General features: G+C 44.9%; 1 protein-coding gene across 2 annotated transcripts in view; it reads left to right on the top strand.

Annotated features, from left to right (window-relative positions):
• SMYD1 (SET and MYND domain containing 1) overlaps window positions 1-20,552 on the top strand; it is a 43,477-nt gene that overhangs the window by 13,452 nt on the left and 9,473 nt on the right. Inside the window, exons 2-7 of one of the 2 annotated variants that reach the window (XM_035272022.3) lie at window positions 4,492-4,668; window positions 7,585-7,798; window positions 10,694-10,824; window positions 13,229-13,267; window positions 16,274-16,463; window positions 20,120-20,212. In XM_035272022.3, coding sequence (XP_035127913.2) covers window positions 4,492-4,668; window positions 7,585-7,798; window positions 10,694-10,824; window positions 13,229-13,267; window positions 16,274-16,463; window positions 20,120-20,212 — 844 coding nt within the window. The remainder of the gene's footprint in view (window positions 1-4,491; window positions 4,669-7,584; window positions 7,799-10,693; window positions 10,825-13,228; window positions 13,268-16,273; window positions 16,464-20,119; window positions 20,213-20,552) is intronic. The other variant, XM_035272023.3, reaches the window with a different exon arrangement.

Raw genomic sequence — 20,552 nt, 5'->3', positions numbered from 1 at the left:
GCACATTTTAAAATCACCTATCTTTTAATAAACACTGTATTCTTCCTGGAAATTAATTCTGAGGACCTTCGGTTATATAGTCAGCCATGAGGACTTGCCTACATGTGTTCATTGTGAGAGTTATTCATAAGCTTCAGAGTTATTCCTGGTTTCGTTGGCCACAGCCTATGTCTCCAATCCTTGTGATACCATGTATTCCCTCATTTTAAGTAGATCAGAAATAAGCAGTGATTGTAAAGATGAAGATTCAAAAGTTCTGTTATTCTGGGTGTTCACCTAGGTGATTACCTGGAATTTTTATTTGTGTTTGAAATTTAAAACAATGAAACAGAGAACTGTGAAGTATAATGTTTTTGTTTGGTAGGCACACATGTTAGTGTATACATGAAATCTTAATATGTGAATATATGTATATGAATAAAAAGATGAGGATATTGTACCAGGCTATTCTGAAAAGTCAATTTGGGTGTAAAATATTAGAGCTTTAGTGTGGGGTTGCTCTCTGATGGGCGACCTTGGAACAGACAGGCATGGAGTTACAAGTGGCAGGTTACAAGGAACAGATGGCATGATTGTGTTTGCATCTAACTGTTTCTTCTCCAGACCGTCTCCTGGCTCTCCTCCCTTTCTCTTCTGCCTTGGGTTTGTATTCCTGGTCTAAGCCCTGATATCCCAGAAATGGGCATCTGCTTCTCCATCCTCATTCCTAACCTAAGACATACTCTGAAATTTTCAGATGACTCAGAGATTAGCTTACCAACATAAAACGTGACAGAAAAAATTCAAAATGACCTTGACATTTTGGAATGCTAGACTGAAAGTCATCAGATAGGGCTAAAGGTGAAGACTCCACTTCAAGTTAAAAAAATTCAGTGACACAAAGGAGCTTTTGGGCTGATGGATATGTTCATTATCTTTTTTTTTTTTGAGATGGAGTCTCATTCTGTCATTCAGGCTGGAGTGCAGTGGTGCAATCTTGGCTTACTGCAACCTCCGCCTCCCTGGTTCAAGCGATTCTCCTGTCTCAGCCTCCCAAGTTGCTGGGACTATAGGCACGTGCCACCATGCCTGGCTGATTTTTGTATTTTTAGCAGAGACAGGGTTGGCCAGGCTGGTCTCGAACTCCTGACCTCAGGTGATTCATCTGCCTCAGCCTCCCAAAGTGCTGGAATTACAGGAATGAGCCACCATGCCTGGCTTGGATACGTTCATTATTTTGATTGTGATGATGATTTTCTGGGTAGATGTATATGTCAGAACCTATCAAAGTGTTTTTTTTTTTTTAACACTTGTTGTATGTCAATCATACCTTCATAAAAATGTCTAGAAAATTCAAGGCTGCGTGGACAGAGTGGAAATTCTACTTGACTGCAGCACCTTTGAGAAAGCTTGGGAGGTTCTATATTTGTAATTTGACCTTAAATTTTTTTTTTTCAGAGTCTCACTCTGTCACCCAGGCTGGAGTGCTGTGGTACATTCTTGGCTCACTGCAACCACTGCCTCCCAGGTTCAAGCAATTCTCCTGTTTCAGACTCCCTAGTAGCTGAGATTATGGGTGTGTGCCCCCATGCCCAGATAATTTCTGTATTTTTAGTAGAGACAGGGTTTCACTGTGTTGTCCAGGCTGGTCTCAAACTCCTGACCTCAGGTGATCCGCCCACCTCAGGCTCTTACAGTGCTGGGATTACAGGTATGAGCCACTGCACCCAGCCATTTGACCCTACATTAATGTGAGTTTTTCACTAAAGAAAGTAATGGAAGCACAATGTGGAGATCCGCAAGTGTACACAGCAACACAGCTGAATAGTACACTCTGTTCGGGGCACCATTAATTGTGAAGTGTTGACACCCAAGGTCTCACCTGTGTTTGGCCAGGAGACAAGATTTGGAGCCTTCTTGTAATCCAATTTACTTGGATTTTTTCAGCAGTCCAGTTCCTGCTAATGGACTGCAAATTCCTGCCAGAAAATACAATCCTGACCTGAGACAGATGTGAGAAATTCATAGCTCTCTATCTCCAGGGGGTTTAGAGAGTTCACTAAGTGGCCAGAGTTCCATGTGGGCCCGGTGTGCTCTATTCTGCTGGGGCACTTATGACAAATGACCTTCTCAGGGATGGGTGTACCCTCTGTGGCCTAGTTATGGTGGGCTGCATAGTTCTAAGTATGCTAGTGTAATTCTACTCTTCCTCGCTTACTAGAAAAGCTTAAAGGAAGGCAAGTGTAAGAGTAAGGAAGCTTGTTACTATGAGGACAACCTTGAATTGGCTCTAAATTAGATATAAGCCCTAACCTTTCATGTCCTCGAGTACTTTATGATTTTTATTTTTTCCTTCATCATTCAACTTGAGGTTGGTTAACAAATTACTTGCAATGCATGTCCTAGCAGATGGGGACACAGCAATGTGTTGAGTTGGCGAGCCAGAGGCTGAAAACTGCCTGGACTTCAGGAAGCCCAGGATATAGCATAAAGCAGTAGCCCCTACAATGCCCTCAGCTGGCTCTGTACCTGTCTATCCCCTTCTTGATGCCACGCTGGGATCTGTGCTAGGGGATCAGGCTCAAGGGCACTGGCACTGGCCAGCAGTTGTTGCTTGATTTCTCAGCTAAACTCACTTTCCTTTGGCTACAGGGATCTGTGTAGGCATATCAGAGGCCACCAGAAAGGTGTGAGAATTCTAGAAACCATGTACAAGGAACTGTTTAAGGATCTGGGAGTATTTAACTTGGAGAAAGAAAATGAATGGGAAGCAAGGCAGTGGTCTTCAAATTCTTGAAGAGCTGACCTGACCAGGCTTGTTCCATTGGGCAAGGACACAGAAGGCTAAATTAGGGTACAGGAGCAGGTTTTCTGGGGAGGCAAATTCAAGCTTAACACGAAGAGGAAGTCTGCAAATTAGGACTGGCAAACAATGAACTGACTGTTGTTAGAAACAGTGAGCTCCTTTTCACTGTGGGAATTAGAATATTCATGGCCAGGGACGGACACAAAGGATTTCTGTGCTTGAATGTTCTGTGGAAGTTTCTCCCTCCAGGCTCTAGAATTCTGTAACTCTAAAAGCTCCTGTGTTCTTATACTTTTGAGATCCCTGTTTAGACTGTGGACTCCTACCTGGGTTTACCCATCCACTCCCTCCCAGGGAGCTCAGCACCTCCCTGCACATCACTGAACTGGTTTTTATCATTTCTTTGCTTCAGTGGTTGGGATTTCTCTTCCCCATATCGCAGGAGCATGAGGTTGAGGCCCCTAGATTCTGTGCATCATACCAGATTTCCCTCACTCTGGGTGTCAGGCTATGTCCTGAAATATATTTCCCATAAAGCCTATGCCCTTTTCTGTTTGAACGATGGGTTTAACATGAGGGACATGTGGGACATGTGGCTCTCTAATGGGAACACTAAGAGGTTGGAAGCACAGGGTAGGGATTCTCACCTTCCCTCATCTCTCTGCCTCACTCATCGAATGGGCATGCATTATTCCTCCTCATCACTTCCACCCTTTCTCTGAGCTGGGAGAATATGTCAATCAATGACAGTGAAACCAGTAACCTTGTCATTCTTACTGTTGCAAAACACACAGAACTGTGACATATATCAGTGTGTAGATATTCTTTTGCGTATGATACTATCATGCTCTTGTCTCATCATATTGTAGATCATTATGATTTGTTGTCTTTGGGGAGGGGGACACTACATTTCAACAATGAGAAGGACATGTTACCAAAATGTCCCCTCCAACACAGTGCCAATGACCTTTGACTCTGGGCGAGGGAACCATAAAGAATTCAAGTGTTTTCTCCAGTGTGTCTAGGACCCCCCTGCTCCCGTGTCATCATGTTCGCCACACTGCATGATGACTGCATGTTCAATTGTTTCTCTGGTAATTTGAGGTATTGCCAGTGCCTAACACACTTAGGTACTGAATTTACCCTTCCTGACTTGCACTGATAGGCTTATATGCAGAGGGTAAGAGTGTCCTCCACATGGGGGTCACTTAAAAGTATTTGCTAGGCCTGGCATGGTGACTCACGTCTGTAATCCCAGCACTTTGGGAGGCCGAGGCAAGTGGATCACTTGTCAGGAGTTAGAAACCAGCCTGGCCAACGTGGTGAAATGCTGTCTCTGCTAAAAATACAAAAATTAGCTGGGCATGGTGGTGCATGCCTGTAATCCAAGCTACTCAGGAGGCTGAGGCAGGAGAATAGCTTGAACCTGGAAGGTGGAGGTTGCAGTGAACCGAGATCGCACCATTGCACTCCAGCCTAGGCAACAAGAGCGAAACTCTGTCTCAAAAAAAAATTGCTAAAGGAGGGATTATAGCTGGGAAGGGCCTTTGGAAGCCCAAACTCTTCATTTTGGAAGGTGGAAATCTGAGATTTAGAAAGATAAGGACCAGCCAGCTGAACCAGTACTGGAACTGAGTTCTTCCCTTGGCTGCATGGTACTGTTTCCACTGTGCCCCCAATCATGTGTTTTCTCTCTCCATTTCCAGCCTTGTTAATTTTGTGTGCCACACCTGCTTCAAGAGGCAGGAGAAGCTCCATCGCTGTGGGCAGTGCAAGTTTGCCCATTACTGCGACCGCACCTGCCAGAAGGATGCTTGGCTGAACCACAAAAATGAGTGTTCAGCCATCAGGAGATACGGGAAGGTGCCCAATGAGAACATCAGGTGAGAGCTAGGCCCTATGATGGTGCTTTGGATTCCCAAATGTCAGGCTGGAATGGTGGCAGCAACTGCATTCCCAGAGCTAAGGAAACAAAGCTGAGTGCAAGTCAGGAAAGAGCCTCAAAGACTGGAAATGGTTGCTTCTGTTCACTCCCTTAAGGCCTAAGAGGGAGAACTGGCTGTTGGGAGCAGTGATTCCAAACTGCAGCCACTGGCTGAAACTGGCTTGCAGACTCCTTCTGTAGGACTCCCCAAAGTTTAGTTTATTTATGTATTTTGGATCCAGGGTCTTGCTCTGTTGCCCAGGTTGGAGTGCAGGGGCCCTGATCACAGCCCACTGCAGCCTCAAACTCCCAGTCTCAAGTGATCTTCCCACATCAGCCTCTCAACTAGCTGGGACCACAGGCATGCACCACCACGCCTGGCTAATTTTTATATATTTTGTAGAGATGGGGTTTTGTCATGTTGCCCAGGGTAGACTCGAACTCCTGAGCTCAAGCTATCCACCCATCTCAGCTTCCCAAAGTGCTGGGATCACAGCTATGAGCCATCATGCCTGGCCAAGGGCCAAGTATTTTAAAATTGATCCACCAACGTTTAAAAATTGGGAAATTTTACATTTTAAAATTAGAATTTCTGGCTTCTCTTGAAAAACAAAATAAAACAAAACTGAAGATCTGGCAAAATAGGCTAGAGCTGAGTAGTGTCAGCCCCCTTTAAAAAATACAGAGCTTTCTAAGTCACAGCAGCACCACTCCCCCTGCGGTCATACATGTTACACAGAGAGCGCATTTGAGTTTACAACTAATAGCCTTTCCTGGTGGTCATCGTCAGAAATCTCAAGGCCAGTAGCTCCAGCCCAAGGGATTCCCAAATCCTGGAGGCTCTGCTGGGGTAGGGCTTGGTGCTGAGCTACAGGGAGATGCTCAGGAAGCCAGCAATGCAGAGCGAAGAAGGAGATGGTGACTGGGAGCATTTTCACTCTGTGCATAGGGTGTGAAGTTAAGGTACAGAATGGAATTGTCATATCCTGATGATTTTTAGGAACTTGTAGGATGAAATAGCTCAGTGGGCCTCCCCATGCCCCTTAACTCCATCTATTGAAACCCTACGTATTCTTTAGACCTAAAGTAAATGGCACCTCCTGTGATAGTTACTGAGTTGAAATCTATCACCCATTGGCCTCTATTCTCTGAGCTTCATGACCCTTTCCCCATTATTTGAAGGCAGCAGATCTTCCCTGTGCTGAGTCGTATTTTCCCCAGTGCTGCCCTGGGCTCCTTGCAAAGACAGCTCAGTTTCCAGGTACCTGGAGTCCCAGGCGGGGCATTACTCCAGAAATAACTCAGTGACTCAAACAGGAGAAATCAGGAAGATGAAAAACGTTCTGGAAACAGATGGTTGGTGATGGTTGCACAGCAGTGTGAATGTGTTTAATACCACCAAACTGTATACTTCAAAATGGTTAAAATGGTACAAAAAGAGGCAGGGAACAGAAGGGACCCTTGAGGTGATGGCACTGTTTAGTATCTTGACTGTACAGGTGGATACATGAAGCTACACAGGTGATAACATTGTATATAATTAAATACACATACACATTTATGAGTGCAAGTAAAATGGAACAAATTTGAATAATAGAGGTGGGTTATCAATGTCAATTCTGGCTGTAATATTAGTTTTCCAAAATGTTACCATTGGAGAAAACTGGGCAAAATGTACTAGGGATCTCTTTGTATTGTTTTCCAACTGCCTGTGGATTTGCAATTCTCTCAATTAGAATTTCAATTAAAAACAAAAAACAAAAAACAAGGAGAGGGCCTATGCTTTGCCAACCAAGTCTCTCCTCAGGGACAGGATCTGTCCTGGACCACCATTCCCTCCCTGGGTGCCTGAAAAGTTTGCACTCAGTGGGTGGCAGGGACATTCAAGTGTTCCTGGGTCATAGGCTTCATCATGGGCAGCCTAATAATTAATAAAGAGGCCTCCGGAATGAAGTACACCCCTCTATCTCATACTCAAGTCCCTGTGTCTCTACAAGTCTCCTCCTGTCCCACCTGGCCTCCCCCACTTTCCCCAGAGCCCCTCTCCAGCCAGGCCAGACCCCTCCCTGCTTCCTGCACGTGGCATGCCCGTGGCCACCAAGGCCTTTGCTCAAACTGTTTCCCCACCTAGATTGCCTTCTCCACTTTCTCGCTTCCCAGCCATCAAGAATACCAATACGTTTACAAGTAATGCAGATACCTATTACCTCACTTTGTCTTCTGAATACCTCTGGAGGTTAGCATAGCAGGGAATATTTTCCCTATTTTACTGGCCACCAGATAGGTTCAGAGAGGTCAGGTGACTTGCCCAGGCTCACACAGTAAGAAGTGAAACAGGTTATTGGACTCCTGATTCAGGGCTCATTGCTGTAGGCCACACTGTTAAGAGAGATCCAGGCTGCCGCACCTCTCTGTCCCCAGAACCCCTGGGACTTGGTTCCTGCTCACACCTCCACCTTCATCTGGTCTCCATTTCTTGCTCCCTGTGCTCCAGCCACCTCTGCCTTCTTGCTGTTTCTCCATCATGCCAAGCTCACTCCTTCTTCAGGGCCTTTGTACTCACTGCCCTCTCCTGAAGCGCTCTTTCTCCAGTGTCACACACAGAGCCAGTTCCTCCGCCCCTTCCAATTTCAGCTCAAATATGTCTCCTTTGTGACACTTCCCTGGATGACTTTAGCCTCCCCACCCCAGTGACTGTCTATCATGCCGCCCTGCATTATTTTTTATGCCCAGTACTTTCTATGGAAAATCTTCTCTAGTTTAAAACGGTATCTTGGGCCCAGCATTGTGCCTGGCATGCATGAGACACCCAGTACATGTGTGTTGAATGAATGAACACGGCTGTAGTGGCCCGCTGATGCTGCCCTTCCCACAGGCTGGCGGCGCGCATCATGTGGCGGGTGGAGAGAGAGGGCACCGGGCTGACGGAGGGCTGCCTGGTCTCCGTGGACGACTTGCAGAACCACGTGGAGCACTTTGGGGAGGAGGAGCAGAAGGAGCTGCGGGTGGACGTGGACACGTTCTTGCAGTACTGGCCGCCCCAGAGCCAGCAGTTCAGCATGCAGTACATCTCCCACATCTTCGGAGTGGTAGGCCCTCGGCGTCCCTCCTCCACCCTACCTGTCTCTCTCCTCTTTCCTTTCCTCCTCCCCCTCGGGGAGGGTGGGGCTTCTCAGAAATGAACTTCGAGTCAGAAGCCCGGTCTGCCCTCGACCCTGGTTTCTATTTCCATAATGGCCTCATCTAGACGAGGCAGCTCTGGAGAAACTGCCTTCTATTTACCACATGTGGCAGAAACACCTACTGCCCCTTCCATTTCTGAGTCCAGGGACAGGCCTCTAAACAACACAACTAATAAAATCTAGAGATTCTAGATTATGATTCCATATAAAGGAGGGGCCATGGTGACAGCTGGGATCGTCCAACTAAGAAGTTTCCAAAAGCTGCCAGGCCAGAGTTGGGAGGGGAGGCCAAGAGGACTGAAGGAGGACAGGAGCTTGAAATGAAGAGCCCTCATCCTGGACTCTGTCTTCTGGCCTTGTTTACTACAAGGTCATTCCTGCTCTATCTGAATTGGCATCCCACATACAAATGTTACTTACTTATCCTTCTCTGGATGGTAGATTTGGATGGTAATTTATCTTCTTACTTGTCTGCACTTTTTACATTTTTTCCTCTCCACATTGAAAATAAAGATCCCCAATCACTATCCGTCCCTGCCCACCAGTTACTTTGGAAACCTTTTCGCAAATCTACCAGGCAGGACTGATGGGGAGCCTGGAGCAGTGGGGGGTGTGAGCTAGACAGGGGAGTCAGGGCTTTGGGGTGGGAGCAACAAAGCCAGGTGAGGCCATAAGAGTCCTGGAGGTGGGGTCGAGAGCCGGGTGGATGAGGAGGCTCAGTTCCTGGCCGTGGGGATGAATGTCTTCCATCTGGCAGACCAGGCCCTTTATGTAGGCTGCGGAGGAGGACAAACATCACATTGACATCTCCCAAGTCCTCACCATGTTAGGGGGTGAGGGGAGAGACATTGATCGATTCTAAGGATTTGGTTCACACATTGGTGGAGGCTTGATAAGTCCAAAATCTGCAAGGTAGGCCAGCAGGTTGGAGGTCAGGGAAGAGTTGCAGTTTAAGTCCAGAGGCATTCTGCTGGCAGAACTCCTTCTTGCGCAGGGGAGATCAGTGTTTATTCTATTGCGGTCTTCAACTGATTAGATGAGGCTCAACCACATCCTAGCAGGCGCTCTGCTTTACTCAAACTCCACCAATTTAAATGTGAATCTCATCCAAAAACACCTTTACAGAAGTGTGCATTATGGTGTTTGACCAAATATCTGGGCAGCTTTGCCCAGCCATGTTGGCATATGAAATTAACCACCACAGCTTCCCGTATATTATTTCACCCAATCTTTACAACAACAAGGTAAGGTCTGTGCTTTCAGCATTTCCATTTTATAGAACAGACAATCTAGGCCCAGAGGGGTTACACGACCTCTGAAAACCATGTTTAGCATGTGCTAACTATGGTCTAGAAGCAGTCTGTATTGTCTGGAGCCAGAGCTTCTACCTTCTTTTTTTTCTTTTTTTGAGGTGAGGGTCTTACTCTATCACCTCAGGCTGGAGTGCAGTGGTGCAATCACGGCTCATTGCAATCTCCACCTCCCTGGCTCAAGTGATTCTCCCACTTCCTGAGTATCTGGGACCACAGGCACACACCATCATGCCTAGTTAATTTTTGTATTTTTTGTAGAGACAGAGTTTCACCGTGTTGCCCAGACTGATCTTGAACTCCTGAGCTCAAGTGATCCACTCATCTTGGCTTTCCAAAGCACTGGGATTATAGGCGTGAGCTACCATGCCCAGCCTAAGTTTTTGCTTTTAACTATTATGTTCTATAGCCTTGGGGTGAATTGGTATGTAGAGAAATCTTGGGCATCCCTAATAGGTCTGGGGACTAGGGCTACAGGTCATATAATTACCAAAGGTTGGAGCTGAAAAGATCCTTGGAGCTCATCTAGTCCAATTTATTCAACCTATAGAAGGGAAAACCAGGGCTCAGAGAAGAAAGAGATTTGCCTCAAGTAGTACAGCTTGTTAGTGGTACTCACAGGCTTAACATCGTGAACTTGCTAAATATCTGATGAGAATAAATGAGAGAGCGACATTCCTCCATATCTATGATAAATATCCATGTGAGGGCTTAAATGTATACTGTATTTCTATCATGTATATCATGTATTCTTAGATGTATTTATAGATGAAGTGGAAATTTGCCTGCAGTTATTAATGTATTCTAGGTTATATTTATCCTTGTACATTTTTCATGCTGTGAGAGCAGATATTTGGGGTCTGTTTCTGTAAAGAACAATTTATTTTTAAGGAAAAGAAAATCACTTGGATCCCACATCAGTAATAACCAACTTGATTTGTCTTGAATCTCAGAGATAAGTGTTAAATATGGCACTCACCAGATTTAAAAATTGTGAACAGGGGATGTAAAACTATTACCAGATACAAAATAATAAAAAAAGATGTCGATTTTCTTTTATGAACAGTTACAGGTGTTTAAACTGAGTAGGCAGAGGAAACAGGGGAAAGAAAAGCTCACACACACACACACACACACACACACACACACACACACACACACAGAGAAACCAAGCCAGAGACTGAGGAATACTAATGTAAGACCCAGATACAGAAAAAAGAAAACATTTCCATCTTCCACTGTTTTGGAATACAGCCACAAAAACTTTTAAGGTAGTGTTGCATTTTTTCAGATATGGGACTGTGCCATGGCACTAATCTTGTGGGTCATTTGGAGTCATGCAGAAAACAGGGACTAGTTGTTCTGTTTCCAGTCTCCCTAAGCATCCCCAGGGTAAGACTGGGTCTTCTGTTTTTCAAAACTCCTTTTGACAGCTAGGATTGTGTTCTGTCCATGTCTATTGACTGACTCTTTCATCTTTTTCCCTGGGTAGATTAACTGCAACGGTTTTACTCTCAGTGATCAGAGAGGTCTGCAGGCCGTGGGCGTGGGCATCTTCCCCAACCTGGGCCTGGTGAACCATGACTGTTGGCCCAACTGTACTGTCATATTTAACAATGGCAAGTGAGTATGTCTGTATCTGGGGGTATGTGTGATGGGAATGGGGAGGCCTATGGTGTTTTCTCCACTTAACTTAAGTCAAAGTCAACCTGCTAATCCTGAACTAGCGTAGATTTTAAATGTGTAGCACATGGAAATCTCATTCCAGGATAACTGTAAATGAGAGAAAGGCATTGTGGAGGGTATCAAAGAATTCAACCTGGGTCATTTCTGAGTATGCATGTTTTTTGGGGGCTGCCTGGATGTGTTAGAGAAATCTTTACTATTTTAAAACTTGAAGCCTTGGATTATCTGTCTAGAGTCAAGGTCTTAGCAGGAATCAGGAGGCATACTCAAAGGGGTTTACCCAAATAGAATTCAATGAAGGGACAATTTACGGAAGTGTGGGTAGGGTTTAAGACACTGTAGGGGAATGAGGCCTGAGCAATATTAATTGCTTTTGCTCTTAGGGATGAGCTCTTATGACAAGGGGCAGGGCCTGGTGGCTCATGTTTGTAATCCCAGCACTTTGGGAGGCTGAGAGGGGTGGATCACTTGAGGTCAGATGTTCAAGATCAGCTGGGGCAATATAGTGTTACCCCCATATCTATAATAAATAAATAAATATAAAAATAAATTAGCCAGCCATGGTGGTGCATGCCTGTAGTCCCAGCTACTTATGAGGATGAGGCAGGAGGATCACTTGACCCCTGGAGGTTGAGGCTGCAGTGAACTATGATCATGCCACTGCATTCTGGCCTGGGTGACAAAGCAAGATGTTATCTCTGAAACAAAACAAAACAAAACAACAACAAAAATAAACTAACAAGGAATGGCGAGGTGCCCAGGGACTAGCAACACATGAAACCATCACCACCTCTAGGCTTGGAAGGGCAAGTGAAGGAAGCACTGTTATGCAGCTGGTGAGAGAGCTAGAGCCATGCTAGGGGGCCCCCCAATAGCTCAGCTGTGGCTTATAACTGTGTCTAGAGAATCCAGCCAGCTGGCACCATGGCTTGGCAAAGAGGAAGCCAATGGATTGGATAGACCAACCCCTCATTTCCTCCACCTTCTGCTCTCCTACCATTGGCCAAACCCCAACCAGAAGCCAAAGCGCAAAGAAACCTGGGTGATGCAACCCTCAGAGGTCAGCCCCTTTTCCGAGAAGGCACAGATGATGGGGGAAATAAGGGCAAATGATGGATTTGGGGGTGGAGCACAAATGGAGAAAAATCAGCAGATGGAATGAGCCCCTGTTTGTCCATGGCTCAGGCTGGGGAGATGTAGAGGAATGAGGCCTGAGCAATATTAATTGCTTTTGCTTTTAGAGATGAGCTCTTATGACAGATACAAGCTGACTTTGAGCCATCAACAATGAGCAAGTTCCCCCCAAAAACTTCCTAGAAGCCAGATAATGGTGTCTGGTTCTCAGCTGAGAACTGGGGCTAAGCTTCAATATGCCAAGTACTCTGATTTCCCTTTTTCTTCCTGTTTCTGAAACCAGGCTCTCAAGCAACTGAGAAAGTCACTCAAGATGGGAAAGTTTACTTTGGACTCAGATGATAATCTTTTCTCAGCATTTGTGTTTCTTTTCTGAAGCCTTTTGGGGTCATTGGCCTGAACCGCATGGAATCCTCCCTAGAGAGGCTGTTGACTGAGCTTGACCTGATTAGCAGAGAGGATCAAATTCAGCCACATATGGGCCTGAGCTTTCTAGATGGCCCTTTTCTAAGTGGTGGTGACCCAAGGCTCCTCTTGTCATTGGGTGTAACAACCACAGGAACCTAGCAACTCTTTCTTCTATGTCTGCTCTGGCTTCCTTGTATCTACTAATTTCTAGCAGCCACATTTTATCCAGGCTTCTTGGCTTTTGTGCAAGAGAAGGTGACTTTACATTTCCTGTCTAGCTGCCTGCCATAGTGGAAAGAACCCTAGACATGGGGTTAAGGGCTCAATTTGAACCCCAACAGTTTTTGCGTACTATCTATGTGACCTAACCAGCCTCCGTGTGCAGTTCAAACTCTTCCCAAAACAGATGTCCAAAGAGACAATGTTTATTCATGTGGGATGCTTAATAGAATGATAATAACGACATTGTGTATGTTTTTTCAGCATTCTGTTTTTAAGTGCATTGTCTCATGACAGTCTCATTACAGGTGGGAACACTGAAACACAGGGAAGGGAAGGAACTTGTTCAGGTCAGGGCTGACTTTGAACCCAGAACCTCTTGTTCCAAATTCAGTGCACTTTACGCTATACCAGGCTATGTCTTGTCCAGTGAGTCCAGCTAGAAGGGGCTGGGATAAAGTCTGTTGTGACGGCCAAAGCTTTGATAGTATGACCCAGAATGCTAGGCACCCTTGCACTGGATCACACCTGATCAGCCAATGATAATGATTTCCATACGGGTGTCTGTTTTGTCTTTCAGTCATGAGGCAGTGAAATCCATGTTTCATACCCAGATGAGGTGGGTCAGTCCTTTCAAGCATCCCTGCTCCTCTGACCCATCTCCCTCACTTGCCTGGTTTGCTGGGACCACCCATTCCTGAGACTCCTTGGCTGCCATCTATCCATAAAGTCCTTCTGCATCCCAGTGTCTCGTCTTTGCGGAATGGTGTACTTTTAATGCATTTAAATTAATCATTTTTCTTACCTACATAACATCTGCCTTGCTTTGCTTTATGTTTCCTCCTTTCTTCCTCCCTTTCACTCCTCACTTGGTCTGCTCTTCCAACCTTGAAGCATGAACCCTTGCAGTCCACATTGTCTTAGCAAAAGCCTATCTTGTCTCCCTAAACCCTCCTTACCATGAAATGGGGACTGTGACTGACCTACTAAAGGACTGTCTGTTTATAAGCTCCAACTTCTCACCCAGACTGGGCTCCAAAAATGGCATCTATAACTGATACTTTAAATAAATGTTTATTCATAGTATTCTGCTTACTGCTTCTGACCAATTATGAATTAGCAGTTTAGGTTAAATTTTACTTCTGTCTTTTCTTAATGACAACCAAACGGCTCCAGATGGGTCTTTTTCTCAGGGTGGGCTTACCAGCCCTTGACATGGTCTTTGGATTAAGAACAAGATGCTGTGTGGGAGTTTGGGCTTTGGGAATGCTGGGGTAGAAGTGGCCGGTGCATTGAGTCTGTGTTGGTGTGCACTGTACGTGACTTTGGATGATTCACATCATCTCTTGGGCTTGGGTTCCACATCTGAAGAGAAAGGTCAAGAGGAGAGTGCTCTAGGGACCTTCCTAGTTCTAAGTGTCTGCAGCGCTGGGCTGTCTCTAACTTCCATGAGAAATAATTAAATAGGCTTCCTACTTGTGGCTCAATTAGCTGAACTATAGAATTGCAAATTGTTGGAGGTAGAAGGGGTCTGTGGTCCAGGGTGGGGATGAAGCTTGTCCAAGGAAGCTGGTTGGAGGCGGAGCCAGGGCTAAAACCCTCCTGCCTCCTGCAGCGCTTATTTCAGGCTGGTCACCATTCCCCTCTTCCAATCTCCAGTTTCAAGTAAGATAAAATCAGGCATACATGTATGCATTTTTTCATATTTAAGTGACATTGATTTAATTTGGTTTTGAAAAATGTCTAATGCCGTTGAAATAATCTGAGACACCCTGAGACAGTGCAAAAATTGGCACAATCATGGTGGGAAGAAAAATTACTGGAAATTCCAGCCCAATTGGCCACTGATTCACTGTTGAATTAGAATATGTCACTATGGTGAACTGCCTCTGTAAAAGGGACTCATTGGGGAGGAATTGGTTACTTACCCACCAGGGCTAAACACCAGAGATCCACACTCTATCCTGGCCCAGGAGTTGCTCACATAGAATTATTTAGGACATTAGTAGATTCCTAAAAAGCAAGAGCTTTGATGCATCTTAATTCCCCTGCACTGAAGTCCCAGGAGGTAGCCTGAAAACAACCAGGCAAGGCTGCTATGATGAGGGTATGAAGTTCTAATCCTGGCTCTGTCCCCAAAGTGTAGTGGGACCTATCCTTGTGTCACTATGCTCATTTATGGAATGAGTGTCCCCTGAAGCTCAGACATATTAGGATTCTAAGCAGAAATGTGAGCAGAATCACCTGGCCTTCCTCTCCTACTGGCTTTTCATCACTTCAGTAACCGCTGCTGCTGAAAATTAGGGTAAGGAATAAAGGAAAGGAGGGACAAATGGTGAGCAGGCACTTCAGGAGTTATTTTTATACATATTATCACATTAATAGGCATATCAGTGTATCTTGCTTTGGGAGAAGGATTTTTATCTGTAAGTGGTCACCTCAGATGCCTGAACATGGATGTCACTACCATTCAGCAGTTGCTCCCTTGATTGTCATCTCAGAGTACAAGGAAGGAGCTGTCTTTGACTGGGACTGTTCTTGGGTGCTGGAGTCTTGCCCTTGCTTTTGGATGGTGTCTAACTGAGCCTTTCTGGGATGTAAAAGAAATTACCACGGATCTCTGTGCAGTTACTCTCCTTAGCCCTCTGCATCCTGCCACTTGCTGTCTGGATGATGGCTTCCCATCAGGCAGGGGAGCCCCAGCATTCTGGGGAGATACAGGAGCACGGTTTAGGACCCAGCTTACAGGGCCCACCGCTTGTTTTCTGTAGCTGTCTGGCCTTGTGATGGAGAATGCATGGCTGAGAGGTCCACAGGCTGACCTCTACCTGTTTGGCTCAGCTGGATGTCAGTTCTGCAGTGGGTTTTTACCTTCAAAATCTTCAATATCTATCACATTAGGTAAGGTGGGTAGTGCTGTAAGTAATTGAGGGTCAGATCTAGGCTAGAAGGGAACTGAAATGCCATCTGCTCTTGCTAATCACCTTCAACCAATAAGCCACATGTCCCAATAAACACAAAAGTGAGCAATGCAGTGAGCTAACACAGCCAACCTTTGTTTGTTTGCCTTTGTTTATTTGCCTTCCCTTATGTAAGTCTCCTTATGTAATCTGGCCTAAACCACTGGAGTGAAGGTTAAGAGGTAACTTCAAGTTAGACACAGAATGGGCCAAGGTTGTGGGTAACCGAATGTGTATGTTTCTGAGAGAGTAGTCCCCAAACTAATCAGAAAAGATTTTCAGGTTTCTCTTGTTTGGAGTTTTTGCCTTATTTCTCCCTTTCTTTGTTATAGATAATCAGTAGCTAACTGTAAGGGGAGACTTACAGGCATAGACATTCTGCCTGGTTTTATGACTGAGCCCAGCTCTCTGGTAGGAATCTATCTGAGCTGATTCCAGAGCAGTTAACTCAATGGAGTGGATTGGACTGTTCTAAGGAATAGAGTAAAATTATACAGAAAACCATCTTTAGGTCACATTTCTTCTTTAATGGGGGCAATGGGAGTTTTCTGAGTGCCAGTGAAAGCCATTGTCTTTGAGGCCCAACTCCATGAAGCCTTGGAGAGCACAGATCCCATTTCAGTAGGCCTGGATTGAACTCACCTTTTCCTTTCACTCTGCTCCAGAATTGAGCTCCGAGCCCTGGGCAAGATCTCGGAAGGAGAGGAGCTGACTGTGTCCTACATCGACTTCCTCAACGTCAGTGAAGAACGCAAGAAGCAGCTGAAGAAGCAGTATTACTTTGACTGCACGTGTGAACACTGTCAGAAAAAACTGAAAGATGACCTCTTTCTGGGGGTGAAAGACAACCCCAAGGTACACACAGCCCTGTTGCTGGGGTGTTTGTGTCCATCTTCTCCAGGAGACAGTCACAGGTGGTTTCACAGCTAATCAGTGTGCCCTGCCCATGAGCTTCCTAGGGAGCAGCTGTCACCCTGGGGAGGTGGCAGAGGATGAGAGCAGAGCACTATATGGGTAGGTCCCAGCTATGTCCTGGCACTGCCACTTATAGGTGTTTGAATTTGGGAAAGTCGCCCAGTTTTCTCAACTGTAAAATAAGAATGATGGCCCCAAAGCAAGAGGTTCTTAGAAGGATTAAAGAAGATGATGTGTTAAAGGAGTGGCATGCAGAGTAGACACAGCAAGTTCTGGTTTCTCCTCTTGCTCTTTTCTGAGTTGAGTGATGCTGATAATTTAAGATGTTGAGATCAGATGGGCAAAGAGATTTGTTCTCTGGCTATCACAAAAACATTCCTAGTCCCATGGGGATGGGCAATGTGGAGGCAGGGCTATGTTTAGATTGGTCAACATCCTGAACTCCTGGGTAGCTATTGCCAATTGATGGTGAGTGTGTTGTGCAGCAGAGGAAGGCTTGATGAGAGGAGGTCAGGAACCCAGCTGAGCTGGGAGAAAGAGCTAAGCCACCAGGTGTCAGAGTAGCCAGTTAAAGCAACAAAGCAGAAATGAGAGCGAAGTATTTAATCACTGATTGCAATAGTATAAGCAAGAAGCTAAAACCAAAGAAAGCGCTGACTCCTCTTGTGCGTTTCCTCCGGTGAAGCTGTGTTCAGGGGGAGGATGAGGGAGATCAGTAAAGGCATGGAGGCATTTCCCATGGCAAGCTCTTTTATAAGGGTACCAGTCATATTGGGCTAGGAGCCCACTCTACTTTAGTATGATCTCACCTTAACAAATTACATCTATAGTCACCCTATTGCCAAGTAATATCTCACTCTGAGGTTATTTCTGGGGCTAGACTTCAACATATGAATTTTGGGAGGATGCAATTTAACCCCCAACACTGTGTATGCTACCACTTATGAATGTTAAAAGACACATACACACACATACAGACACACGCACACACCTGTGCCTGCAAGCATACTCTGTCTATACAGACAGAAGCAGGAGGAGGGAACTGTGACCAGTGATGCCTGGGGTGAAGAGATTGAGAGTCACCCCTCCCAGGCAGAGACAAAGCAGTTGGGGCCCAAGGATTAACGTTTTCTATGGGAACAACCTCCTTTTCAGAGAATCAAAGTTTCTGTATTCTAGGAGATGTATGTTGGATGTACGTAAGAGGCACTGAGCACTGCCTCATAAGTGCTACAGAAGAATTGGTTATTGCACCCGCCCTCACCCTGACTTTTCAGAACCTGAGGATAACATGGCTTATCTGTGAGCCAGCCAGCCTTCCCTCCTGGAGACTAGCCCTGAGTATTTGTTTCATAACTTGCTTCCACACTACTTAATTTTTTTTTATTAAGAGGCCAGACCTTCTTTTCTCGTTCCAAAATAAAACAACCATGTGGTCATTACTTTAGATGTTTTTTGATGTTTACCTGACAGTTTCAATAGTTCAGTAGGCCACATGTGGCCTTTAGTTCCCATCCCTTCACTTCAGATATGCTGTTACCAGCTAGTGATGATACACACATGTCTTCAGTATGCATTGCAGAGCTGGCATTTCTCTTGATAAAAAAAGATTGATGATTTCTGCTGAAATCTACCTAAATTCAAAGCAAAAACTTTCTATTATATTTTATATCAAATTGGGTTTCTCTATGAAAATAACTCATCGATACTAACTGAGGAGAAAAAAATTGAGTATATATTTTTAAATGCAAATGCATTTTCAGGCATTAAAAAAAGGTCATTATAATGTAGTAGGGAGAATACTGGAAGAAAAATGATGAGACCTGTGCACTAGTACTGGCTATGACTCTAAACGTCTGAGCTTGGCCAAGTCTCTTCCTTCTGGGTATTAACCATTTCCTTAAGCTGGACTATCTACAAGGTCATCACAGTCATTTTCTTTTCCCTATAATGCTATATCCCAGCCTGATAAGCCTCCATCAGTACACCAGCCAAAACCTTCAATTGCCATCAAAATCTTTCCTAGCTCCTTAATATATGCATATGCAAACCTATGTAGAAATAAAAGCTTTTTTTTTTTTTGAGATGGAGTTTTGCTCTTGTTGCCCAGGCTGGAGTGCAATGGCATGATATTGGTTCACCGCAACTTCTACCTCCCAGGTTCAAGTGATTCTTCTTCCTCAGCCTCCCAAGGAGCTCAGAGATTACAGGCATGCGCCACCATGCCCAGCTAATTTTTTTTTTTTTTGGAGAGATGGGGCTTCTCCATGTTGGTCAGGCTGGTCTTGAACTCCCAACCTCAAGTGGTCCGCCCTCCTTGGCCTCCCAAAGTGCTGAGATTATAGGTGTGAGCCACTGTGCTCAGCTGACATACCCATTGTTGATGGTCAGTGTCTTTGTTTTGATTGGTCAGTGTTTTTCCTATATCAGTCATTAAATATTTTAGATATTACTTCTGCATGCATGCATAGGAAAATGTTCCCCAGATACTAACTGTAGTCTTTAGATAGGTTCTAGGGATTTCTACTTTTTTCACCAGAGTTTTTAATATTGTTTTCATTTGCACAACTTGCATATGTCAATTTTATAGTCAAAATAAACAAAGTTATTTTCATTTTGGAAAAAAGTTATATAAGATTTGCTTAAGCCAAAAAAAAAAAAATTCAGAAAAGTCTTTCAATAGGAATTATCATAGCATGTAAACGTCTTGGACTTTGAGAAATTTGGTTCTTTTTCTTCAAAATTATTATATCCTTGTGGGAACTGCTTCTTAATTATGACACTATCTTGCCTCAAATATCAAAACCTAAAACCTTTTGTTGTTGTTGTTTTCTTTCTTTCCTTCCTTCCTTCCTTCCTTCCTTCCTTCCTTCCTTCCTTCCTTCCTTCCTTCCTTCCTTCTTATCTTTCTTTCTTTTTGTAAGATCACTAGGCCGCTAAGGCAAATGCAGTAACCCTAATGAGTCTAGATTTCACAGAAACAGCTGAGATATTCTCCTGGCATCCTTTTGGCCAAGACCAGAAAATACAGGCTGAATGCTAAGACATTTGGAAGGGTTTGAATAATTATTATCACAAGGACCCTCTTTAATGAACTCCAAGACAAACTGGAGTATGATTTCTGGGTCAAGTCCTCAGCCTCTGTCTTTACCCTTGTGCTGGCTGGTATTTACATCAATGACTTGGATGAAAACAAAAATGCAAGGGCGTACCTGTGGAATATGTGGTTGACTTGAAACAAAGAGGGAGAACAGCAAGTATTTTGGGTGATAGAATCCAAAATGCCAGAGAAAACACAATAGGGATCGATGTCAGGTTCTGCCCTGGGGTTCAAAGGCCCAGGAATGAGCAGAGGCTGGGATGATGGGCTGACAGCAAGGCTCTGGGACTTGGCTTAATAGAAAACACAAGTCAGAAATGTGATGAGGGTACAGGAATAGCTTCAGGATCTTGGGTAGCATTTACAGGAATGAGGCATTTAGAATGAGGAAGGTATTAACCTTGCACAACATTGAATGTCAAAGATGGCAACTATTCAAAGGAAGAGTGGCCTGCTTCAAGAAACCATCTCTAGCTCATCATGTCTCCCTTCCCAGGCCTCTCAGGAAGTGGTAAAGGAGATGATACAGTTCTCCAAGGATACACTGGAAAAGATAGACAAGGCTCGTTCCGAGGGTTTGTATCACGAGGTAAGAATTCACTTGTTATAGAGAATGGGGGTAGAGAGGAGGGTGGAAATGTTCTCTAGTAAGGGAGGGAAATGGGGTGAGAATGGGCTCGGGGGAGGGTGGCTACTAAGCAGGTTGTTTTTCTAGAAATGTCCCTAGGTCGAGATCAGACTCTTCTTGTCCCTAAACCTTTAGCATCTCCTAAGGGTGTGTTCTTAGTGACTGTTTAACCTACTGAGATTGGGTCTGAGGGGAGTAGACACTTGTCCCTGGGGGATCTGTGATATCTAAACCTGGTATCAGAGATGGGGGAATGCAGATGGCAGTGGACATACTGGGAGTGAGTTGCTTGCTTTCCTGT

Source organism: Callithrix jacchus, chromosome 14, assembly GCF_049354715.1.
Source record: "Callithrix jacchus isolate 240 chromosome 14, calJac240_pri, whole genome shotgun sequence".
NCBI classification, from domain to species: domain Eukaryota; kingdom Metazoa; phylum Chordata; class Mammalia; order Primates; family Cebidae; genus Callithrix; species Callithrix jacchus.
This window is presented reverse-complemented; position numbering and strand designations above follow the sequence as displayed.